The 20,251-nt window shown below is 42.7% G+C and overlaps 1 protein-coding gene across 1 annotated transcript in view; it reads right to left on the bottom strand.

The window, feature by feature from the left end:
- fcsk (fucose kinase) overlaps positions 1–20,251 on the bottom strand; it is a 147,644-nt gene that overhangs the window by 59,567 nt on the left and 67,826 nt on the right. The window contains exons 5-7 of the mRNA XM_033036003.1: positions 15,647–15,697; positions 7,593–7,718; positions 3,659–3,731 (exon numbers count right to left, since the gene is read on the bottom strand). Coding sequence (XP_032891894.1) covers positions 3,659–3,731; positions 7,593–7,718; positions 15,647–15,697 — 250 coding nt within the window. The remainder of the gene's footprint in view (positions 1–3,658; positions 3,732–7,592; positions 7,719–15,646; positions 15,698–20,251) is intronic.

The raw sequence follows: 20,251 nt of genomic DNA, 5'->3' as shown, positions 1-20,251 counted from the left end.
CAATTTGTCTCTCAAATGTTCGGTGACTGGTGCAAAAAACACTCAGTCGTGCATCTGACATCAGCACCTTTTCATCCACCCTTAAATGGTGAGGCAGAGCGGCTCGTCGCCGTTTTCAAGCAGGCCATGAAACGTTCTGTAGGAATCGCAAAGAAATCGAAACAATTGGCATTGCTTACAGTTGAGTTACAGTTGCTTACGATTCGAGTTCTTACAGCAATATCGAATCGTTCCGAACTGCACTACCGGTCGAACTTTAGCGGAGATGATACTCGGACGTCAAGTGCGCACTCCCCTATCAGTTTTGAACCTGAACCTTAACTCTTATACGGCGCGCACTCAGCCAACGAAGTCGAACAAGTCCAAATTTGACATTGGCGACTACGTATATTATCGCAATTATACGGCCAAGCAAAGCAGATGGTGCGCTGGCAGGATCATGGCTCACATTGGAACCAAAATGTACACCGTCTAAGGGCAAGAAGGACAATGCTGACGGCATGATGACCAATTAAGAAGCTGCGTTCCTCCAGCGAAGACTGTACAGAACCTGACCAGAACCAAGCAGTCGGACACCCCGGTGCCGAATCGTGTGGATACTGGAGTGCCTGACTTTGACGAAGTTCCGCCAGACGAACTCCCTGACGATCTGCCTGTGGTCCTTCGTCGATCGACACGTTGCAATCGTGGTATTCCCCCAAGGCAACTCATTCAGGAATAGAGACGTTCAAACTGGAAAGGGGAAGTGTAATGTTTGGTGGACTGTGTGGGGTAGGAGGACCCGTTGCTCCTCCCGTGCAGCAGGAGGCGCTGCACAGGACAAAGGGAGATGTTTTGTATATAGTTTCTCCTGTCTGTAGTGTGTGAGTGTGCAGCCATTTTGTCTTGTCTTGCTGCCAGCATTGGGTAAAGCATTAAAGACTCTCACGTTTCATGCAAATCTAGAAAAAGAACACGAAAGTCAATATGTTAACTTGTTAGGGTTGGTAAAGTATACGAAAAGATAAGGTGAACCCTTGGGAAAATCACTGCAGCAACTAAGGAGCAAGTGTGAGCATAGGGGGATAAGAAATGGTTAAGAGTCAGAGATACCAGTTTACTCGCTATTGCTGAAGGTACAGTTTGTGCAGACTATCCTCCCCAGATGCATTGATTAGACTCTCGCATGACTCGGTACCAAGACTGCAAGTCTTGCAAGATAATAGAGAGAAGACATTGCTGGGTAATTGTGCTAAGTCTTAAAAGAACAAAGACTGCGAATGAACTAGATACCAGAGACTCAATCTCGATTCATCCAGAACAAAGGCTTCTAAAGAGGAACAAAGGATTAATTCCGCCAGCTCCGACAAGATTTCACTATTCTAAAGAGAAACAAAAGATTAACTCTGTCAGCTCCTACACAATTTCACCAGAATTCTGAAGGGACAGCTCTCTTTGCAACTCCATGTTCTACTCTCTGTGCCCATCTTCCACTCCTCGTCCTATGACATTTACCTACGCAACTGCAAGAAGTGCAACCATGTGTCCTTTCACCTCTTCCCTTCTCACCATCCAGTCATAGAGTTATAGAGTCAAAGAGCACGGAAACTTGCCCTTCTGCCCGACTCATCTATGCCGACCAGGATACTTCATCTAAGCTAGCCCCATTTACCCATGTTTGGCCCATATCCCCTTTCCTTCTGACTTTCACTCCTTTTTGTTAGTATGAGAATTGGCCATTTATGCATGATATTCTTTTTTGCTTTCCAATTTTTTTGTATCATCTAGTCAAACTATACAACATTATACTGTATACAACATTAGCAACACATTACACAGACTTAATCTGAACTGCCCTATTATTTTGCTCTGTCATAGAGAAATTCCCTTTGTTCCACCATCACCCTCTCCCACCTTTTCTGATACTTAGACTAACTTGTTTCTCTTTCCCAGAGTTTGTGAAGGGTCTGGGAGCAAAACATTAACTGTTTCTCTTTCCACTGTTGCTGTCTGACCTGCTCAGTCTTTCCAGCATTTTCTGTTTTTACACAAGAACAAAAAACTGTGAACAGAGTGACTGAGTTTCAAATTGTATGGTGGAGGTTCGGGTTTGGAAACAGACTTGTGCCGCCCCTGACTGAAACGTTAGCAACTAAAAATGACAACCTGCCAGCAAAATGCTGCAAGCTTGTGCAGCAACGCCAGCAGGAGCACAACAAAAACAGCATTTGAAAGGGATGATGACTGGAGATTCACCAGTGCACAACACCACAAGGCACATAGACAGCTTATAGCTGTCCTCTCTCTCTCTTCCATCCCACCCAAACTCATGTATAGCAAATTGCAAAAGTGGTGGGGAACCCCTTTAAATAGTGCAGCTGCCAGCTGCTGTGAAAACCTTGATAGAGTCATACAGCACAGAAACAGGCCCCTTGGCCCGACTTGCCCATGCTGACAAAGATGCCCCATCTATGCTGGTCCCACATGTCTGTGCTTTTGGCCCATATCCCTCTAAACCTTCCTTATCAGTTAACCTGTCCAAATGTCTTAATAGTACCTGCCTTAATACCTTCAGTTTGTTCCATGTACCCACCATCCTCTGCGCCCCTCAGGATCCTATTAAATCTTTGCCCTCATCTTAAATCTTTGTCATCTGGTCCTTGATTCCCATCCTCTGGGTAAAAGACTCTATGCATCAACCCCATCTATTCCCCTTGTGATATTAAACACCTCTATATGACTATCCCTCATCCTCCTGCGCCTCAATGAACAAAGTCTTAACCTGCCCAATCTCTCCCTCTAACTCAGGCCCTTTGTAAATCTCCTCTTTCCAGCTTAGTGAGTGGTCCATTGGATTTATAAAACAGAAAAATGCAATCCAATTTCAACAGCAAATGCTCCAAACTAGCCCCGTCCAAGTTTGTATGCCAGCACTGTCACTAAGCACTACAACCTCCAACTAAACTCTGAACTACACAGACTTGGGGAATTATTTTGACTTTGCATTTTTACTGTTTGTATTTTATATTCTGAACATATTTGTTGTTGTTTATTATGCTGTTTACATAGTGCTGTGTTTACATATCTGTTGTGCTGATGCAAGTAAGAATTTCATTGTTCCATTTCAGGACATATGACCATAAAACATTCTTGACTCTTGAAGTGATGTTAATCCATACACTTCCTGTATATCAATTGTCTCGCATATTCCGATGTACACTTTTGGCTTAGAGTCTGTGGGACTAAGACCCCGCTCCCCCAAATAGCACTACTTGCAATTTTCTGTTTTTTGTAAATCACGTCGAGTTTGCACAAGCTAATAACAAAATTTCATCTGTGTTAAGCATTAGAAACTCTGCCATTGAAACACATTTTCTGTGTTCACTGTAGGTAACTAATGTGATTGGATTCTATGCCTCATTATTTATGAGCTAGCTATAGCCAACTGGCAGGGAAAGCACTCCTAGGTTATTGGGCATGAAGTGAACCAGCAATGCCATTCTAAATAAGCCCCGTACACCATTTCATCAGCAACAAAGATGGACAGTATGATCGTAAGTATAACAGTGGTGTATGTACACAACTCTCTTGGTAATCCTTTACATTTCAGGTGTTGATTTTTTAACTATATGCTACAATTAGTTGTGCCCTGTTTACAGGATACCTTTTGGTCCATTACCTGGATAGGAGGGAATAGTCAGGATCATATCTGTGCTGCAGACCCATACACCTGGTGGACTGCCTGGTCCCAGCTGTAATAAACAACAACAGCAACCTGTTATGAAGCACTCCAGGCAAGTTCTCACAAACCCATTTTTTGTCCTTTGCACAATCTCATCAGCTGGTACATAATGTGATCCCTTCCAGTGCTGCCAGAGACAAAGAGAGATACTGCACAGAAACAGGCCAGGCCGTTTGCCCCATGTCCGAACCAACCACCCAATTATACTCATCCTACAATTATCAAATTTAAAAAAAAATATCCCCATGTTCTCATCAATTCCTCTCCCATTTTCCAAATTACACCACTCCCTGACGCTCTAGGTCAATTTACAATGGCCAATTAAGCGACCAGGCTGCACGTTTTGAGATGTGTGAGGAACCAGAGAACCTGGAATAAAGCCAGCAGAGTCACAGGAAGAACAAGTAAAGTCCACACAGACAGCGGCCAGAGTTGAACACAAATCTCTGGTGCTGTGATGCTGTGAACACAGGATGATGGAAATGTAGGTAGTGACAGCTAATTCCTCAATTTAAAGTTCTCCTCGTTGTTTTAAAATCCCTCAATGCCCTCACTCCTTCCTTTTGTGCAACCATATCCATTCCATGATCATATCAAGATCTCTGAATTCCTTAAATTACAGTTTCTCCTGCTGCCCTGATTTCCCTCACACCAAGACAGGTCATCTGGTATTCCATCCCTGATACTCTGCATCTTTAGGTTTCTCACAAAAACCAGGAAAAGTCCAATCCAGTTAATCACTGTCATACCCATGCATAGCATAATGTGTGTTGGTTAATACAAGTCATTCATCACCAGTGCAGGATAATTTTCTAAGGGCCATTTTTATTTGCTGCAAAAAAAACCTTACCACATCGTAACTTGGAAGTGGAGACATCAACTGATGATTATACAACATTCAGTTGAACCAAGCACTAACTACAAGCCACAAGGCGAAGACAACAGTCAGGTATCAGTCAAGTTCAAGTGGCAAGATCCATCCCCCACAAAGACCAAGCCATGACTATTACCAACACAAACGGTACCACTTACCTCTGATACAATAACATTATCACCACCAAGTTCCCCCACCATCAACCTCCCTTGTCTACACACAAGGACTGTGGAGGCTGAGGGTCTATTGAGGACTGTCTTGAGTCAGTGGACTGGAACATGCTCAAGACCACATCAACTATCCTGAATGAGTATACCTCAAACGTCGCGGGTTTCATCAAGAAATGCATTGACAACTGCATTCTGACAAAACCCATGAAGGGTCTATCCTCAACAAAAACTTGCACGGCCAGGGACACCCACTGTCTGCTTAAGTCCAGATCCATGATTTTCCAAGAAGGATGATCTTGCACTGTACACGAATGCCACGTATAATCTCCACAAAGCTCTCAGGGATGCCAAGAGAGACTTCCAAAACAAGCTGGAGGCTCCATTTCATCAAACGGATACCAGGCAACGATGGCAGGCAGGAATACCATTACAGGCTACAAGCCAAAGTCAGTGGTGATATCTGACAACAATGCATCTCTCCTGCATGAGTTTAATGCATTTTATATCCGTTATGAATCGGAAAACAAATCTCCACATATGTGCGCTGCCACATGCTCCATTGGCTCTGTCCCATACCTCTTGGTGGCAGAAATCAGATCTGACTTTCATGAGGGTAAACTCTCGAAAAGCAGTCGGCCCGGATGAAATCGCTGGACTGGTTCTAAAATCATGCACCAATCTACTGGCCACAGTCTTCACTGACATCTTCAACCTCTCACTTCAAGTCTTCTGCTCCCATCTGCTTCAAGGAAACCTCCATCATTCCAGTTCTAATAACTACTGACCAGAAACTCTAAAATCAACATAATGAAGTGATTTGAAAGATTGATAATGGCCTACATCTGTACCAGTCTTCTGGACAATCTAAACCTCTTGCAAATCTGAAGAAGGGTCTCGACCCGAAATGTCACCCATTCCTTCTATCCAGAGATGCCTCCTGTCCCGCTGAGTTACTCCAGCATTTTGTGTCTATCTTCAGTGTAAACCAGCATCTGCAGTTCCTTCCTACACTAGACCTCTTGCAATTCGCATACAGGAAAAATAGATCTACGGAGGATGCCATCTCCCTTCCACTATATTCAGCTCTTAATAATAAGAACACCTATGTCAGCTATTCATTGATTACAGCTCAGACTTCAACATTATAAGAACACGTTAGCTCTTCCATAAACTGGACATTGGCCTTGGGACCTCCACCTGCAAATGGCTTCTGGACTTCTTGACCAGTTGACCTCAGTCAGTTAGAATTGGTCATCATATTTCCTCCATCCTTAACACTGGTGCCCTCAGAGGTGTGTGCTCCGTTCCTACTCCCTGTGCACCAATGGCTAAGTGGCCAAGTACAACTCCGTCGATCTTTAAGTTCACCTGAGACGAAGTGCGGGAAAGAGAATGAGAACCTAGTGTCATGGTGTCAGGGCAATAACCTAGCCCTTAACGGCAGCAAGATGAAAGAGTTTGTTGTTGACCTCAGGAAGTGAGGGGTGAACGCAACCCATTCCAACCCACAAACCAACAGAGCTGCTGCAGAAGGTACACAAAATTGCTGGAGAAACTCAGCGGGTGCAGCAGCATCTATGGAGCGAAGGAAATAGGCGACGTTTCGGGCCGAAACCCTTCTTCAGACTGATGGGGGGTGCTGCTGCAGAGATGGTCGGCAGTTTCAAGTTAATTGGCCCCATATCACCAGCAACCTAACCTGGTCCCTTCACACTGATGAGGCAATCATAAAAGTGCATCAATATATTTACTTCCTTTGGAGCTTGAGAAGGTTCAGCAAGTCCACATGGAATCTCGAACTTCTAGATATGCTATGGAAAATATTCTGACGAGATGCATTTCTACCTGGTATGGCAACTGCTCTGCTGTAGACAGCCTAAACTTGCAGAGTGGTGAATATGATGCCCAGTCAATCACAGACCCGTCACTTCCTTCGATCTAGTCCATCCTCATGATGCATTGCATTAAGAAGGCTGGAAATATCATCAAGGATGTCTGCCACCCTGGCCATTCCCTTTCTCTCTTCTAGGTAATGATACAGGAGTCTGGGTTTTCACACTTGCCCGATGGTAGCACTGAGAAGAAGGGCATTGCCCGGATAATGGGGAACCTTGATGATAGTTGCCACTTTCTTGAAGCAGCTCCGCATTTAGATGCTTTTGATGGTGGGGCGGACTGTGCCTGTGATGGGCCAGGCTGAGTCCACCACTTCCTACAGCTTCTTGCATTCCTTTGCATTGGTATTGCCATATCCTTTCTATACATCAGGATCTTACCTAGAGTACATCAGTTAAATCTGTAGAGTATTTGGTGACATTTCAAATCTCTTTAGAAATTAGAGGCCCTGGCTTGTGATTTCATCTATGTGCTGGGCCCAGGACAGGTTATCCAAGATATTATTGTGAAAAATTCTGAAGCTGCAAACTCTCATCACCTCTGACCCACCAATTAAAATGAGTGGGGTCTCACATCTTCTCCTTTCTGAGTCAACAATTATCATCATTCATCTCACCTGAGAGGAAAGGCATTCATGGATTAAAGTTTGTTTTTTAAGTATTTCAAGCGATGTATTGGTTTTCTTTAAATGTTTAATTTTTTCATTTTTCTATTTTTCTGCAGATTTAATAAAAATCTTCTCACTGTTTAACTTACATTTTTGCATCTGACAATTTTATTATATATGTGGACAGAATCTCAATCTCTCTCCCATCTACAACAGTTCCTGGCTTCTCGCCATTGAAAGAATCCTCAGCCAACTGAAGTAGGGTTACGGTGGATGACCACAGACTTTGCCCTTTCTTCCCAGAATCATTCACAAGTAACTGACCTTGTGTGTCATGAGGTACAACTGAACGTCAATGTTACAGACAAGAGCCTCTGCTTTGCCACTGGGGTTCTCCATTGGGAAGCAGGTAAATGAACGTCCACAGTCATCAAAGGGAAAGTCTCGGCCCTGCACAAGATAAGAGAGAGAAAATAAAACACTTAAACATTTTAGCTTAACTTTTGTTCTCTTTCTGAAATTATCTATTGATGTTTCCAAAGAATATGATAGCTTTTTTGTTTCTTACGTACGTGGACCATCTCCATCCTTATGCATGAGCAGAAGAAGAGGAGGCACGATTGGGCGCAGGGACAGGGAAGGGCAATAGCTGGGGCAGGAGCAGATATGGGAGCAGTGGCTGCTAATTGGACAGGGAAAGAATCTGGGAAGCAGAAGCTGATCCAGTCATCACTCATTATACTGTATCTCATTTGTATTGACAGGAAAGGAGGCTATTCAGCCCATCTATGTTAGCTCACAGAACATTCTCATCAGTACCATTCACTCAGTTATTTCCCGGCAACATACACTCTCTCACATCCGGTACCTATTGACTCATGCCCTACTCTCTACCTACACAGGCCAATTCACCTACCAACAAATCTTTGGGAGAAGCACAGGGGGAAACCCCATGTGGTTACAGGGAGAGTGTGCAAGCTCTACACCAAAGAGCACAAGAGGCCAGGATTGACCCCGGGTTGCTGAAGGTGTGTGGCAGTGGCACTATCTGCTGCGCCACTGTGCCGTCTGTTCTGCAGCGCCACTCTGCTGACTGTTGTGTCACCTGTTCAGCCTCCTGCAGGGTGTAGTGGCAGCATACATAGTCTTGCACTATTGGATATGCAGCCTTTCAATAAAAAGGTAGAAGAATATTGTTACAATGTTTCTACAGAACATTTTTTTTTAAGTATTCCTGATGTCCTGCCAATATATATCTCTTGCCCAACACAACACAACACAACACAGATTGCTGTTTGTGGGATCTTCCTGGGATCTTCCATTGTGTTACATTTCCCCAAATAACAACAGTGACTACATTTCACTTCAAAATTGATTAATTAGTTGTAAAGTGCATCGGGGGGTGCTGAGGTCAGAGAAGTATACTGGTTCCTTTATCTACTCAGCTGATGACAGATACCTAATGACTTTAATGGCTTCAAAGTTAAACAATCCCTCCGTAATGAAAAAGTATATTGCTCATTCTGGTGGTTGTGAGGTCTCAGAGTGCTGAGTGACTTCCTTCCTTCGATTAACGGGACCAATTGCTGATTGGGGCAGTTGAGGCCAACGCCCAAGAGTTTGCTGACTCTTACAGGACAGTTATTTCACAGTCACTTTATTAACTGGGCAGAAGCCAAACAGCTTTAACAAGACAGATACTTGACATTTACTGCATTGTGCCCAGCTTAAAATACAACCTGTTCAAAAGGGAACTGCAGATGCTGGAATATCGAAGGTACACAAAATTGCTGGAATACAACCTACCTGATGCAGATTATAGAATGGTTTGAAAAGTCTATCTGGAAGCAGAGGAACCACCATCAAATAAATAAATAATTTATTAGTGAGCTGTAATTTCAGGATTTCCCCCACCATCTTCATGGGTTAAATATGGCATGTTATGGAACTGTATCAATTTATGATGCATGGGTTAACTGTATGAAGCAAGGCTATTCCAGTCAGTGCCAGTATTCTTGGATCATTAAGAGGAACAAAAACCATCAGCTCAATTCCCAACGTGGACTGCTTCCAGTGACTTCTTATTGCTTAGAAGGAGAAGGCTTGTGCAGTTTCACTACAATTAATAACTTGATAGCTCTGTGAAAAGGAAAATACTGGAATGCGCCTTCAAAATGGAATTGGATAGGCATGTGAGAGACAATAAAATGCAGGGCTCTGGGGTGTGAAACAGATGAGATGACTCTACTCGGAGTCATCTCAATATACATTAATTACTAGCCAGATTACGATTTAAAACCGAATCCAAACATTCAGATCAAATGCTTTCCTGAATGGTGTGGGCCGAATAGTCTTCTTTCATACAAATAACCAATCTGTAATTCAGAATCAGAATCGCACTTTATTCGCCAAGTATGTTTTGCAACATGCGAGGAATTTCATTGGCCAGGTCAGTCATACAATAAAAAATAACAGATCACTCAAAAACACATTTTACCATGAACATCCACCACAGTGACTCCTACACATTCCTCACTGTGATGGAAGGCGAAATAAAGTTCAAGTCTCTTCTATGCACAATTAGGAGTATGTGTCTGACAATAACAGAGGCCGGATTAAAAACTGGGCAGAAATGAATTTTATGTGTTCCTGTATAAAAGGCAGTCAAGGATGATAGAGAAGGAAAGAAAGGAGGGCAATTACCAGTATTGATTAAAGATAATATTACAGTGCACCTGTAAACTCATTTCTGCTGGTTTACCGTTTATTCGAATTGCTGTGCTTTACATGATTCATTTATTCCTTTATAATTTCACCTGAGTTACCTCATGTTGTGTGTCAAAAAGTAAATGGTGTGGATATAAACGTAAAGAGAGGGAGAGTTCATGTCATAGGAGCAGAATTAGGCCATCTGGCCCATCGATCAGGTTGTGTCCTCTGGTCCTAGACGCTCCAACTAGTGGAAACATCCTCTCCACATCCACTTTATCCAAGCCTTCATTAGTTTGTAAGTTTCAATCAGGTCCCCCCTCGTCCTTCCAAACTCCAGTGAGTACAGCCCAGATCTGTCAAACGCTCATCATATGTTAACCCAGTCATCCCCATGATCATTCTCGCATACCTCCTCTGGATCTTCTCCAACGTCAGTACATCCCTCTTCAGATATGGGGCCCAAAACAGTTCATAATACTCCAAATGCGGTCTGACCAATGCATTATAAAGCCCCAGCATTGCATCCTTTTTTTTCCTATTCTACTTCTCTTGAAATAAATGCCAACATTGCATTTGCCTTCCTGACTACAAATTCACCTTGCAAATTAACTTTTGGGAATCCTGCACCAGCACTCCCTTTGCCCCTCTGTTTTCTGAATCCTTTCACCATTTAGAAAATAATTTATTGCTTCATTCCTACTACCAAAGTATATGAACGCACACTATGCTATGCTGCATTCCATCTGCAACATCTTTGCCACCCAACCTGTCCAAGTCCTTCTGCAGAGCGCCAAACAATCCTTTTCACCTTTGTGATGTGAATTTTGTAAACCAGACGGATGGATGTCAGTATTAGGAAATGGAACACTCTCTAATTTTAGCGCATAGATCAGCATTAAGCATGCAGCAGTTAAGGCAGGAACGGGAATGGCGGGACTGTCATATGTTGATTGAATGGAGCGACTGGGCTTGTATACTCTGGAATTTAAAAGGATGAGAGGGGATCTTATTGAAACATATAAGATTATTAAGGTACACAAAATTGCTGGGGAAACTCAGCGGGTGCAGCAGCATCTATGGAGCGAAGGAAATAGGCGACGTTTCGGGCCGAAACGTCGCCTATTTCCTTCGCTCCATAGATGCTGCTGCACCCGCTGAGTTTCCCCAGCAATTTTGTGTACCTTCGATATTCCAGCATCTGCAGTTCCCTTTTGAACAAGATTATTAAGGGATTGGACATGTTAGAGGCAGGAAATGTTCCCAATGTTGGGGGAGCCCAGAACCAGGGGCCAGTTTAAGAATAAGGGGTAGGCCATTTAGAACAGAGAGGAGGAAAAACATTTTCACCCAGAGAGTTGTGAATCTGTGGAATTCTCTGCCTCAGAAGGCAGTGGAGGCCAATTCACTGGATGCTTTCAAGAGAGAGTTGGATAGAGAGAGCTCTTAAAGATAGCAGAGTCAAGGGATATGGGTAGAAGGCAGGAACGGGGTGCTGATTGTGGATGATCAGCCATGATCACAGTGAATGGCAATGCTGGCTCGAAGGGCCGAATGGCCTACTCCTGCACCTATTGATGATTGTCTATTGTCAAAGGTCAGGTTGTAGCAGAGGCTTCCAAAATGAAATTTCTATATCTTGCAAATAAATTTTGCTTAATAAGATTGATAACAAGTGCTTAGTTAGAAATTTATTTGTGCTGACAATTTACAGATCCAGATTAAGAATGTCCCAGGCTCATTTCCATTATGATTTCTACAATTCATAGAAGCAGTATTTTTAATGTTGTTGGATCCCACACTAAGTTCTAGATTGAAGACCTAGTTTTTGAAGGGTACGATAAATTAGTATTTGGATGTATATTATTCCATCTTTTCCACTGAACATTGATGTCGTAAAGTCATACAGCACAGAAACAGGCTCATTTGTCTAACTTGTCCACGCTGACCAAGATGCCACTTATAAGCTAGTCCTATCTGCCCGCATTTGGTCCGTATCCCTCTAAACCTTTTCTATCGATGTGCCTGTCCAAGTGTCTTTTAAATGTTGTTATTGTACCTGCCTCAACTAATTTCTCTGGCTGCCCATTCCCACCCACCACCCTCTGATGAAAAGGTCACCCCTCAGGTTCCTATTAAATCTTTCCTCGCTCACCTTGAACTTATGTCCTCTGGTTCTTGATTCCCTACCCTGGATGAAAGACTCCATGCATTCACCCTGCCAAATCCCCTTAGAATTTTATACACACATTAAATCTCACTAAACATTACCAGGAGTTAGAAAGTGGACTAAAAAATAACCCCAAGACCTAGAAAATCATGATTACACAAAACACAACAATGAGCATCAATTAGGATTTTGGGGATGGGAAATAGTGCCATGGACCTTTGTATTCTAGTAAAGGGTGGGGGCAGGTGGAGGTCCTAATTTCAATAGTATTGACCATGCAGCACTCCCTCAGTATTGCAGTCTCTAGAATGTTACGTGCCTGTGATCTTCCATCTCAGAGTGGGATAGCTGCCTCCCGAGCCCCACGTGCTAGTGATTCTACATTCTCACCACTCTCTCGGTATTCAGAGTATACTGTCTCATAAAATGATCAGTCTGAAGAAGGGTTCCGACGCCAAATGTCTAGTTTAATTTAGTTTATTGTCACATGTACAGTGAAAAGCTTTTGTCTGTCTGTCCATTTCCCTCCAGATACTGCCTGACCCACTGAGTTCCTCCAGTTTGTTCTTTCCTCGAGATTCCAGCATCTGCAGTCTCTTCTGTCTCCATTAAATGGTCACTTGTGCTGACTTGTGTTGGTTGCTGGGTCATTAAACTAATCTTTTTTTTAATGAGCTTTTGTCTTCGTTTTGTTTTCCGTGCTGTAATTGTTATATGGTTATATGGTTATATGGTCTTGCATGGGATTATTGTCAGCATTATTACTGGTTGTAATAATAGGATAATTTCCTATTATCTTGTCTGAGCCACTGGATACCACAGGTTTGCTATTTTCACATCATCTGATATTGCCTTAACCTGTACATACTCCAATTACTGCCTACAGGAAAAATAAGGAAGAAAGGCACATCTAAAAACTTGAAATCATCTATATGACTTTTTTCTACTTCTTGTTAGAATGATTTATTATCCAATTTACAATTTCCTCCTAGCTAAGCCTCCTGTGAAAGCTGCGTCCTGAAGATGACATTCATAATATCAAGCACACGATACCTGTCGCTGATCTAAATCACCCTAAAACTAAACTTGTACAGTGTGACAAATCCCCAGCTGCCCATGACGTGCTGCCTTTAGTGTAAGTGGGTTTTCTAGAATTATTCTGTAGTCAGTTTCCATGACAACTGATAGGCAGGCTGACTGGTCTGTGGTGCTGACAGTTTCAGACCATGTTATCACTGTTCATGTAGGACCTCATCCTGGCAAAAAAACCCTTATTTTAGATTGTTCAAAATGTTTTTTTCATCATGTCTTCTACTCCTCACCTTAATCCAACAAGTTTATAACTTTGCTCTTTAGGGTAGCACTGGGGCGCAGCTAGTAAAGCCACAACCTCACAGCATCGGAGAATTAATGGAGTAATGGGATTCTTCTGCGAGCCAGTTTAGACTCCATGAGCCGAATGGTCTTCTATTCATGTGAGATTATGAGCCTCAAGAGAGAGTGTCAACAGGATAATAGTTAACATTTTGGTTAGTTAACACAGATTCATTTGAATGAAAGGTAATGAGAGTGTCCTCTAATCCAATCGAGGGGGCGCTGCTCTGGCAGCAGCCATGTCATGCAGCTCGTCAGTTTTTCAACTTTATTTTATTTTTTTAGTATGTTTTAAAGTCTGTATTTAATGTTTCTTTGTGTGTTTTGTGTGGGGGGTGGTGTGGGGGGGTAAGGGGGAACCGCTTCGGTCGCCTCCTCCACGGAGAGGCGAGTTTTTCCAGGTCGCCTCCCCCGTGGCCTAACATCAAGGATCGACGCGGCCTTTCCCGGAGACGCGCCCGGGGCTTCAGCGGCGGGCGCAGCGTGGACTCTCGGCGTGGAGCGGGTGAGCCCTCGCTGGGGCTCGCTGGAGGGGAGCGCTCCGTTTCGCTGGCCCGGGGCAGCCGGCAGCCTGAAGTCGCGGCCTGAAGTCGCGGTCTGCAGAGCTCCAGCTGGTGCGGCGTCTACAGCCCGGGATCTCACGATGGGGACCCGGGGGAAGAAGAAGCCATCACTGCCGGCCCGCGGCCGACTTCTACCGCGTGTCCGGCATGGACTTACCATCACCCCTGGAGGGGAGCTTCGACCGCCGGCCCTGCAGTCTACGGTGCTTCTGGCTGCGGCGGGGACTTAAATCTTGACCGCCGGTCTGTGGCCTACAACAACTTAAAGCCGCGGTCTCCGGTGAGGAAGAGCCGATCCTGGACTGACTCTGGACTCTGGTCCTGACCACGGGGGGGAAATGGAGGAGGACTGGCCAAATTTTATGCCTTCCACCACAGTGATGAATGCTGTGGTGGATGTTTGTGTTACAGTTTTATGGTGGTTGTGTGTTCTTTATTATTGTATCGCTGCAGACAACCCAAATTTCCACCAGCCTGGCTGTGTGGCAATAATTTATATCTAATCTAATCTAATCTAATCCACGGTTCTATTCTCTGTATCCAGAAATGTTGGAATCTATTCTAATCCTCAAACTGTGGCAGGGATCACCATATGCAGTTCGGATCACAAATCAAACTCAGAAGCTCTTCCTACACAAGGCTCAGTATAAGCAAGGCAAACATTGAGTGGTAGAAGGGAAATGCCAGTCATTTTATTGAAATGCTGGAGCCAAGACAAGGAACAGTTTTGTGGAGTCCTCTGAGCTCAGTGGGTATCACAGTTATCTCAGAGTCTGATGGTTGTGGGTTCAACCTCCAGTTGCACAAACCAAAGCAGACACTACCATACAACACTACCATACAACTACCATACAACGGATGAGATATTGAACTAAACGCAATTGCCTATTTCGATGGATTTAAGAGTTTCAGTTGAGGAACAATAGTGAAGTATTGATGCCTCATAGAAGAATCAATAGCAACAAATGCTTGGTGGTTACGATGTTAGTATTTGTGGAAGCTTCCTCTGTACAAATTGGCAAATTAGTCAAGAGTAATTTGTTGTCTAGAAAGATCGGACTCGCATGGAGATCAGGAAAGGAGATACTATATGCGTAAGCTCATTCTTGGTGAAACTACATGGTGGAGCGATCTACCACTCACTTGTTTACTCGTTGTTTTTTTCCCCCACGGTGCTTTTCTTTTCACTGTCTTGCAGAACTTTCATGTAACTTATGTATAATTTGTGGTTTTGGATGTTGTCCAAGTCTGTGATGTTGCTGCAATCAAGATTTTAGTTGCAGCAATACGTGTCTCGCTGTTCTTGTGCATTTGACAATAAACGTGGCTTGCTACTCTAATTACAGCAATAAAATCTTGTATGTATCGAGAGAACTCTGCATGAGAGAAATACGTTCTCCCCAAAGAAACTGATGAAGAAATTTTAATTTTAAAAGAAATTTAGCAAAAGATACATTAGCTGTTCATCAACATTTTTGTTATCTGACTAAAGTCAGATAGGCTCCCCTTTGTGAACAAGCTTCCCCTTTATGGCTGTTAGATGAATGGATTTAATGACTCACCATGTGGAGGATCAATAGTCGTGCTGTCCGTAGTACATCAGAGGTGACAACCTGGAACAAAGAGATAAGAAACTGTTAGGCAAACCATAGACACAAAAAGCTGGAGTGACTCAGCAGGACAGGCAGCATCTCTGGAGAGAAAGAATGGGTGACGTTTCGGGTCGTGACCCTTCTTCAGACTTTTTTGCTTATCTCACAGGCTCCCCATGCTTTATAAATATATTGGCTATTACCATGCAACTGTTCCAGAGATACCAGTTTCTCAGTGGAACGTATGAATTGTCACCCTTCTTATGCGGGACTACAAAGGGAGTTTTACTAGAATGCCCTGTGGAAGGCGTCACAGCCATGCTGGGGCCTGCCTGCGCCAAAGTGTGTCACTTGCCAAAGTCACATGTCCTATGTCAGAGTCACTGGATAATGAGACCCTGGGGTACATTTCCCCTCTCGTTCATAAAAGTATAGAAATAACCACAAATTAGTTGGCTTCAGAAATTAACTCTTGGTTTATCATTTGGGTGTTTTCTTATGGTCCACCCTTTTTGATATATCATTCAGCTCAGTATGCCACCGACCGTTCATTGAATGCAAACCATGCAATCTGCCATATTCATGCAAGTTATTTTTAGTTTTTAGAGATACAGTATGGGGAAAGTCCCTTTGGCCCACAGAGTCCATGCCAACCACTTATCACCGTTTGTATTAGTTCTATGTTATCCCACTTTCAAATCCACTGTCTACACATTAGGGGCAATCTACAGAAGGCAATTAACCTACAAACCTACACATTTTTGAGATGTGGGAGGAAACTGGTGCACCCAGGGGTAACACACGCAGTCACAGGGAGAATATGTAAACTGCACAGACAGCACCCAATTTGAATAGGCAGTCTCTCTCGGCAGAGCTTTCACTTTCAAATGTCTTTAAAGAAAACTAACCTGTAGAACCTGTTAGTAACCACATAGAAATATTTTGCATTGCAATTCACTGTACGGACTGAAGCATGATAAGAAATTAAAGACAGAGTGCATACTGAGACTGCATATTCCAAACATAATGCAGAATTGAAGTTTTAGGAAAAGTAATATGACTCTAAGCTCAAGCTTTTGAGAGAATTAAGATCTTTCAGCAAAATCCCCAGTAAAAATAAATGAAAAATATTAAAGAAAATTTAAAACCTGCTGTGAAATATTAGTCCAAAATTTCTGTTGAAATGTCAACAATTGACTCCACTATAACTGACATTTACCCATATAACCTAAAGCGCATAACTGAAACTAAATAAACTACTGGGTTTACTCATGAATGTAGAAGTTCTGAAGCTGTTATCAGTGTTGTTGACACTTTTCAATAATTGGCTCCAACATTACATTGTGTGGAGGAACAAAGTTGTAGCAAGTTCCCAGTGTATCTATCCCAACAACTTGCACAATGTCAGGGGCGAGGAATGGCTGTGAAGAACAATGTTAATTTGCATTTTAATAATTATTTGCTCTGCATTGTGAATGTGCTTTGATCATATAAAGATTTATAAGATGTAAGTCCACACTAAAGCCTGTTGAAATTGCTTATAAACAAGCCCTAAAAACTCTTGACAAAAAGCCCAGAATGTACCATCACTGTAGCATCCTGAAGAAATTTGATCTGCTAAGCTGGGAAAATGTAATAAAATATTCGGACTCGATTTTGGTTTACAAAATCTTCCGTGGACTAGCCCCACCTCCGTTAAAGGACTTCATAAAGAAAAACACAAATAGGTCGACAAGAGCAGCCTGCAGGGGTGATTGTATAGTCCCGTTTAGGAAAAGTGTCTTTGGGCAGTCAGTATTTTCATATCGAGCGTCGCAGACCTGGAACGCGATACCATGCGTCATACGGGATCTGCCAACCCTTACCTCATTTACCAAACATCTAAAAACATGGTTACTGTAAAATCAAAATTGCAATCATAATCTACCTTAAAATTATCCTATGGTGCTCTTTTATTGCTACTTTTTTACTTTATTGTTTGTTTTGTTTTGTTTTGTCTTGTCTTTTTTCTTATTGAATGATTGTGTTGTGATGTGTTTACCTTGTTTACCAGAGGGACTAAAGATGGAAATTAGCTACTGGCTACAATCTTGCGTATTACATGTAAATGTTTATTAATATGCACTGTCCCCTAAACAAATAAATTACAATTACAATTTCAAGAGGATTTTAAAAGCAATCACACTAATAACTGTAGAACATAGCTCTTTTGTCCACCTTTGGAACAAGTCATCAAAGAGTTATGTGATATTGGTAAAGCTTAAACTGAGCATTATGCCACCGAGCATTACCAGTTGACTCTCAGGACAGCAATTACTCAGAGTCGATTTGTCCTTTCTCAGGAGAGAACATCTACGTTATTGAGGACCTAACAGATCAGATATACTGGAATGAGCTGGCTGGAGGTGCAGCTGGCTTGAGAACTCAAATCTTCAGCAATAATCCACAATGCTGGGTTCTGAAGCCTCTACTGTAACCAGTGCTCTCACGTGTTCCTTGATGTCAGATGGCATGGAGTGATTTGGCACAAGACAGGCCTCTGCGATGGCAGTGATTTCAGGAAAAGTTAGATTAATTGTCCACTTGGCACTCATTTGGCACTTATGAGGTGGTTTACATCTTTGAGAATGGGGTATTCCTGGACCACATCTGGTCTGGTTGCAAAAAGTAACCATAATCAAGGAAACAGGCCACTGTAAGCATTGTAACAGCCTGTTTCTTTTATCATTACTTTTTCATTCATTGTTCATTGTTCTTTATCTCTCCACATCACCATCTATAATCTCTCGTTTCCCTTATCCCTAACCAGTCTGAAGAAGGATCTCAACCCGAAACGTCACCCATTCCTTCTCTCCAGAGATGCTGCCTGTCCCGCTGAGTTACTTCAGCTTTTTGTGTCTATCTTTGACCTAGAAATAGAGGCTTGCTTACAGACACCACACAACAAATCCGGAATATTGCCAATACCATGACAGAATCAAGTACGGCACTGCAGTAAACTATCACAATTGATTTCACATTAGGACGTTGCTTTAAAGCAGCAACAGATGGGGCGATATACAGTACTCAAATAATTGAGTCACCACAGAGTATAGGAGTTTGAGATCGGGAGAAGTACATCTGAAGGCTTTTGTTAATGTTCTGAAAGACCAAAATCCCCAGGGTTCTTCACTATTCTGGCTACTAGTCAAACTCTGATGATTTGGCACCTTCAAGACTGTGGCGGTAGATTTTTTAGACTATTGGATGTTACTCCTAAGAATACCCCAAGATACTTTTATTTCAATTTCTTTTAAACATTATACAGTGGCATAATAAATTCTCCAGTGACCCCAGTGAATTTAAAGGGGGTTGGAAATATATAAGCACTCCTGACCCTGGCTGCAAACTTATTACTGACCTGTTTGTTTTTTGTGTATACATATGTGTGTGTGTGTGTGCGTGTGTGATATATATATTGTAATTGTAATTAATTTATTAGCCAAGTATGTAAAAACATACAAAGAATTTGATTTGCCATACAGTCATACCAAAAAAGCAACAAGACACACAACTACATAAAAATTAACATAAACATCCACCACAGCGCATTGTGATGGAAGGCAATAACGCAATGATCTATATGTGTATTTGTGAGTATGTGTATACAAACACACACTGAACTTTTTTTTTCTATTTCGCTTATTGTATTGTTTACAGTGTACGATGTTTACATATTCTGTTGTGCTGCTGCAAGTACGAATTTCATTGTTCTACCTAATAAACACTCTTGAGTTTCCCACCCTGGCTCTGGCCCACAGTTTGAACCTCTGCCCCAGCCACACCCCAGACCCCCTGCTCTAGCTGCAGAAGTCCACTTGCACTCTTGCCCCCTGATGGTTGAGGGTGCCAGATGCCAAACTGCCAGAATTTCCGTGGAATTAGATATCAGATAATCTGAGTGGACAATCGTACAGGATCTGTGAGAGAAGGACATGGAATTTAGTTTAGTTTAGAGATGCAGCATACCAACAGGCCCTTCAACATACTGAGTCCATGCTGACCATCGAACACCCTTTCACATTTGTTCTATGAAATCCCACTTTCTCACCATTCCCTACAAACTAGGGATTTACAGAGGACAATTAACTATCTTTGGGATGTGGGAGGAAAACGGGACACCTGGAGGAAATCCACATGATCACAGGGAGAACATATAAACTCCATAGAAACAGCATCTGAAGTCAGGATCGAACCCGTCTCTGATGGTGTGAGGCAGCAGCAATACCAGCTGTGCTACAGTGCGGCACAGTTTGACAAAAGTGCACACATTTTAACAAAAGAACCATAATTATACCAGCAGTGACAGATTTTGCTGACTACCAGTGATTTAATGAGATTGCTGGTCATTGAACCATAGGGCTTCTTCCGCAAGGGTTCTGGGACAATTTTCCTCTGGGGAGGTTGGCACCCCGCTGAACAGTGAAGCCCAGATGATCAGAGGAATCTTCCAAGTCCAACGTCACCTTCAGAATAGCTTTGACAAACATTCCTAGTTGTCAGATTAACTAGTATCTCAGATCACTAATGTCATGC

The sequence above is a fragment of the Amblyraja radiata genome, chromosome 17 (genome assembly GCF_010909765.2).
Source record: "Amblyraja radiata isolate CabotCenter1 chromosome 17, sAmbRad1.1.pri, whole genome shotgun sequence".
NCBI classification, from domain to species: Eukaryota; Metazoa; Chordata; class Chondrichthyes; order Rajiformes; family Rajidae; genus Amblyraja; species Amblyraja radiata.
The sequence above is the reverse complement of the archived record's forward strand: the minus strand, read 5'-3'. Positions and strand labels throughout refer to the sequence as shown.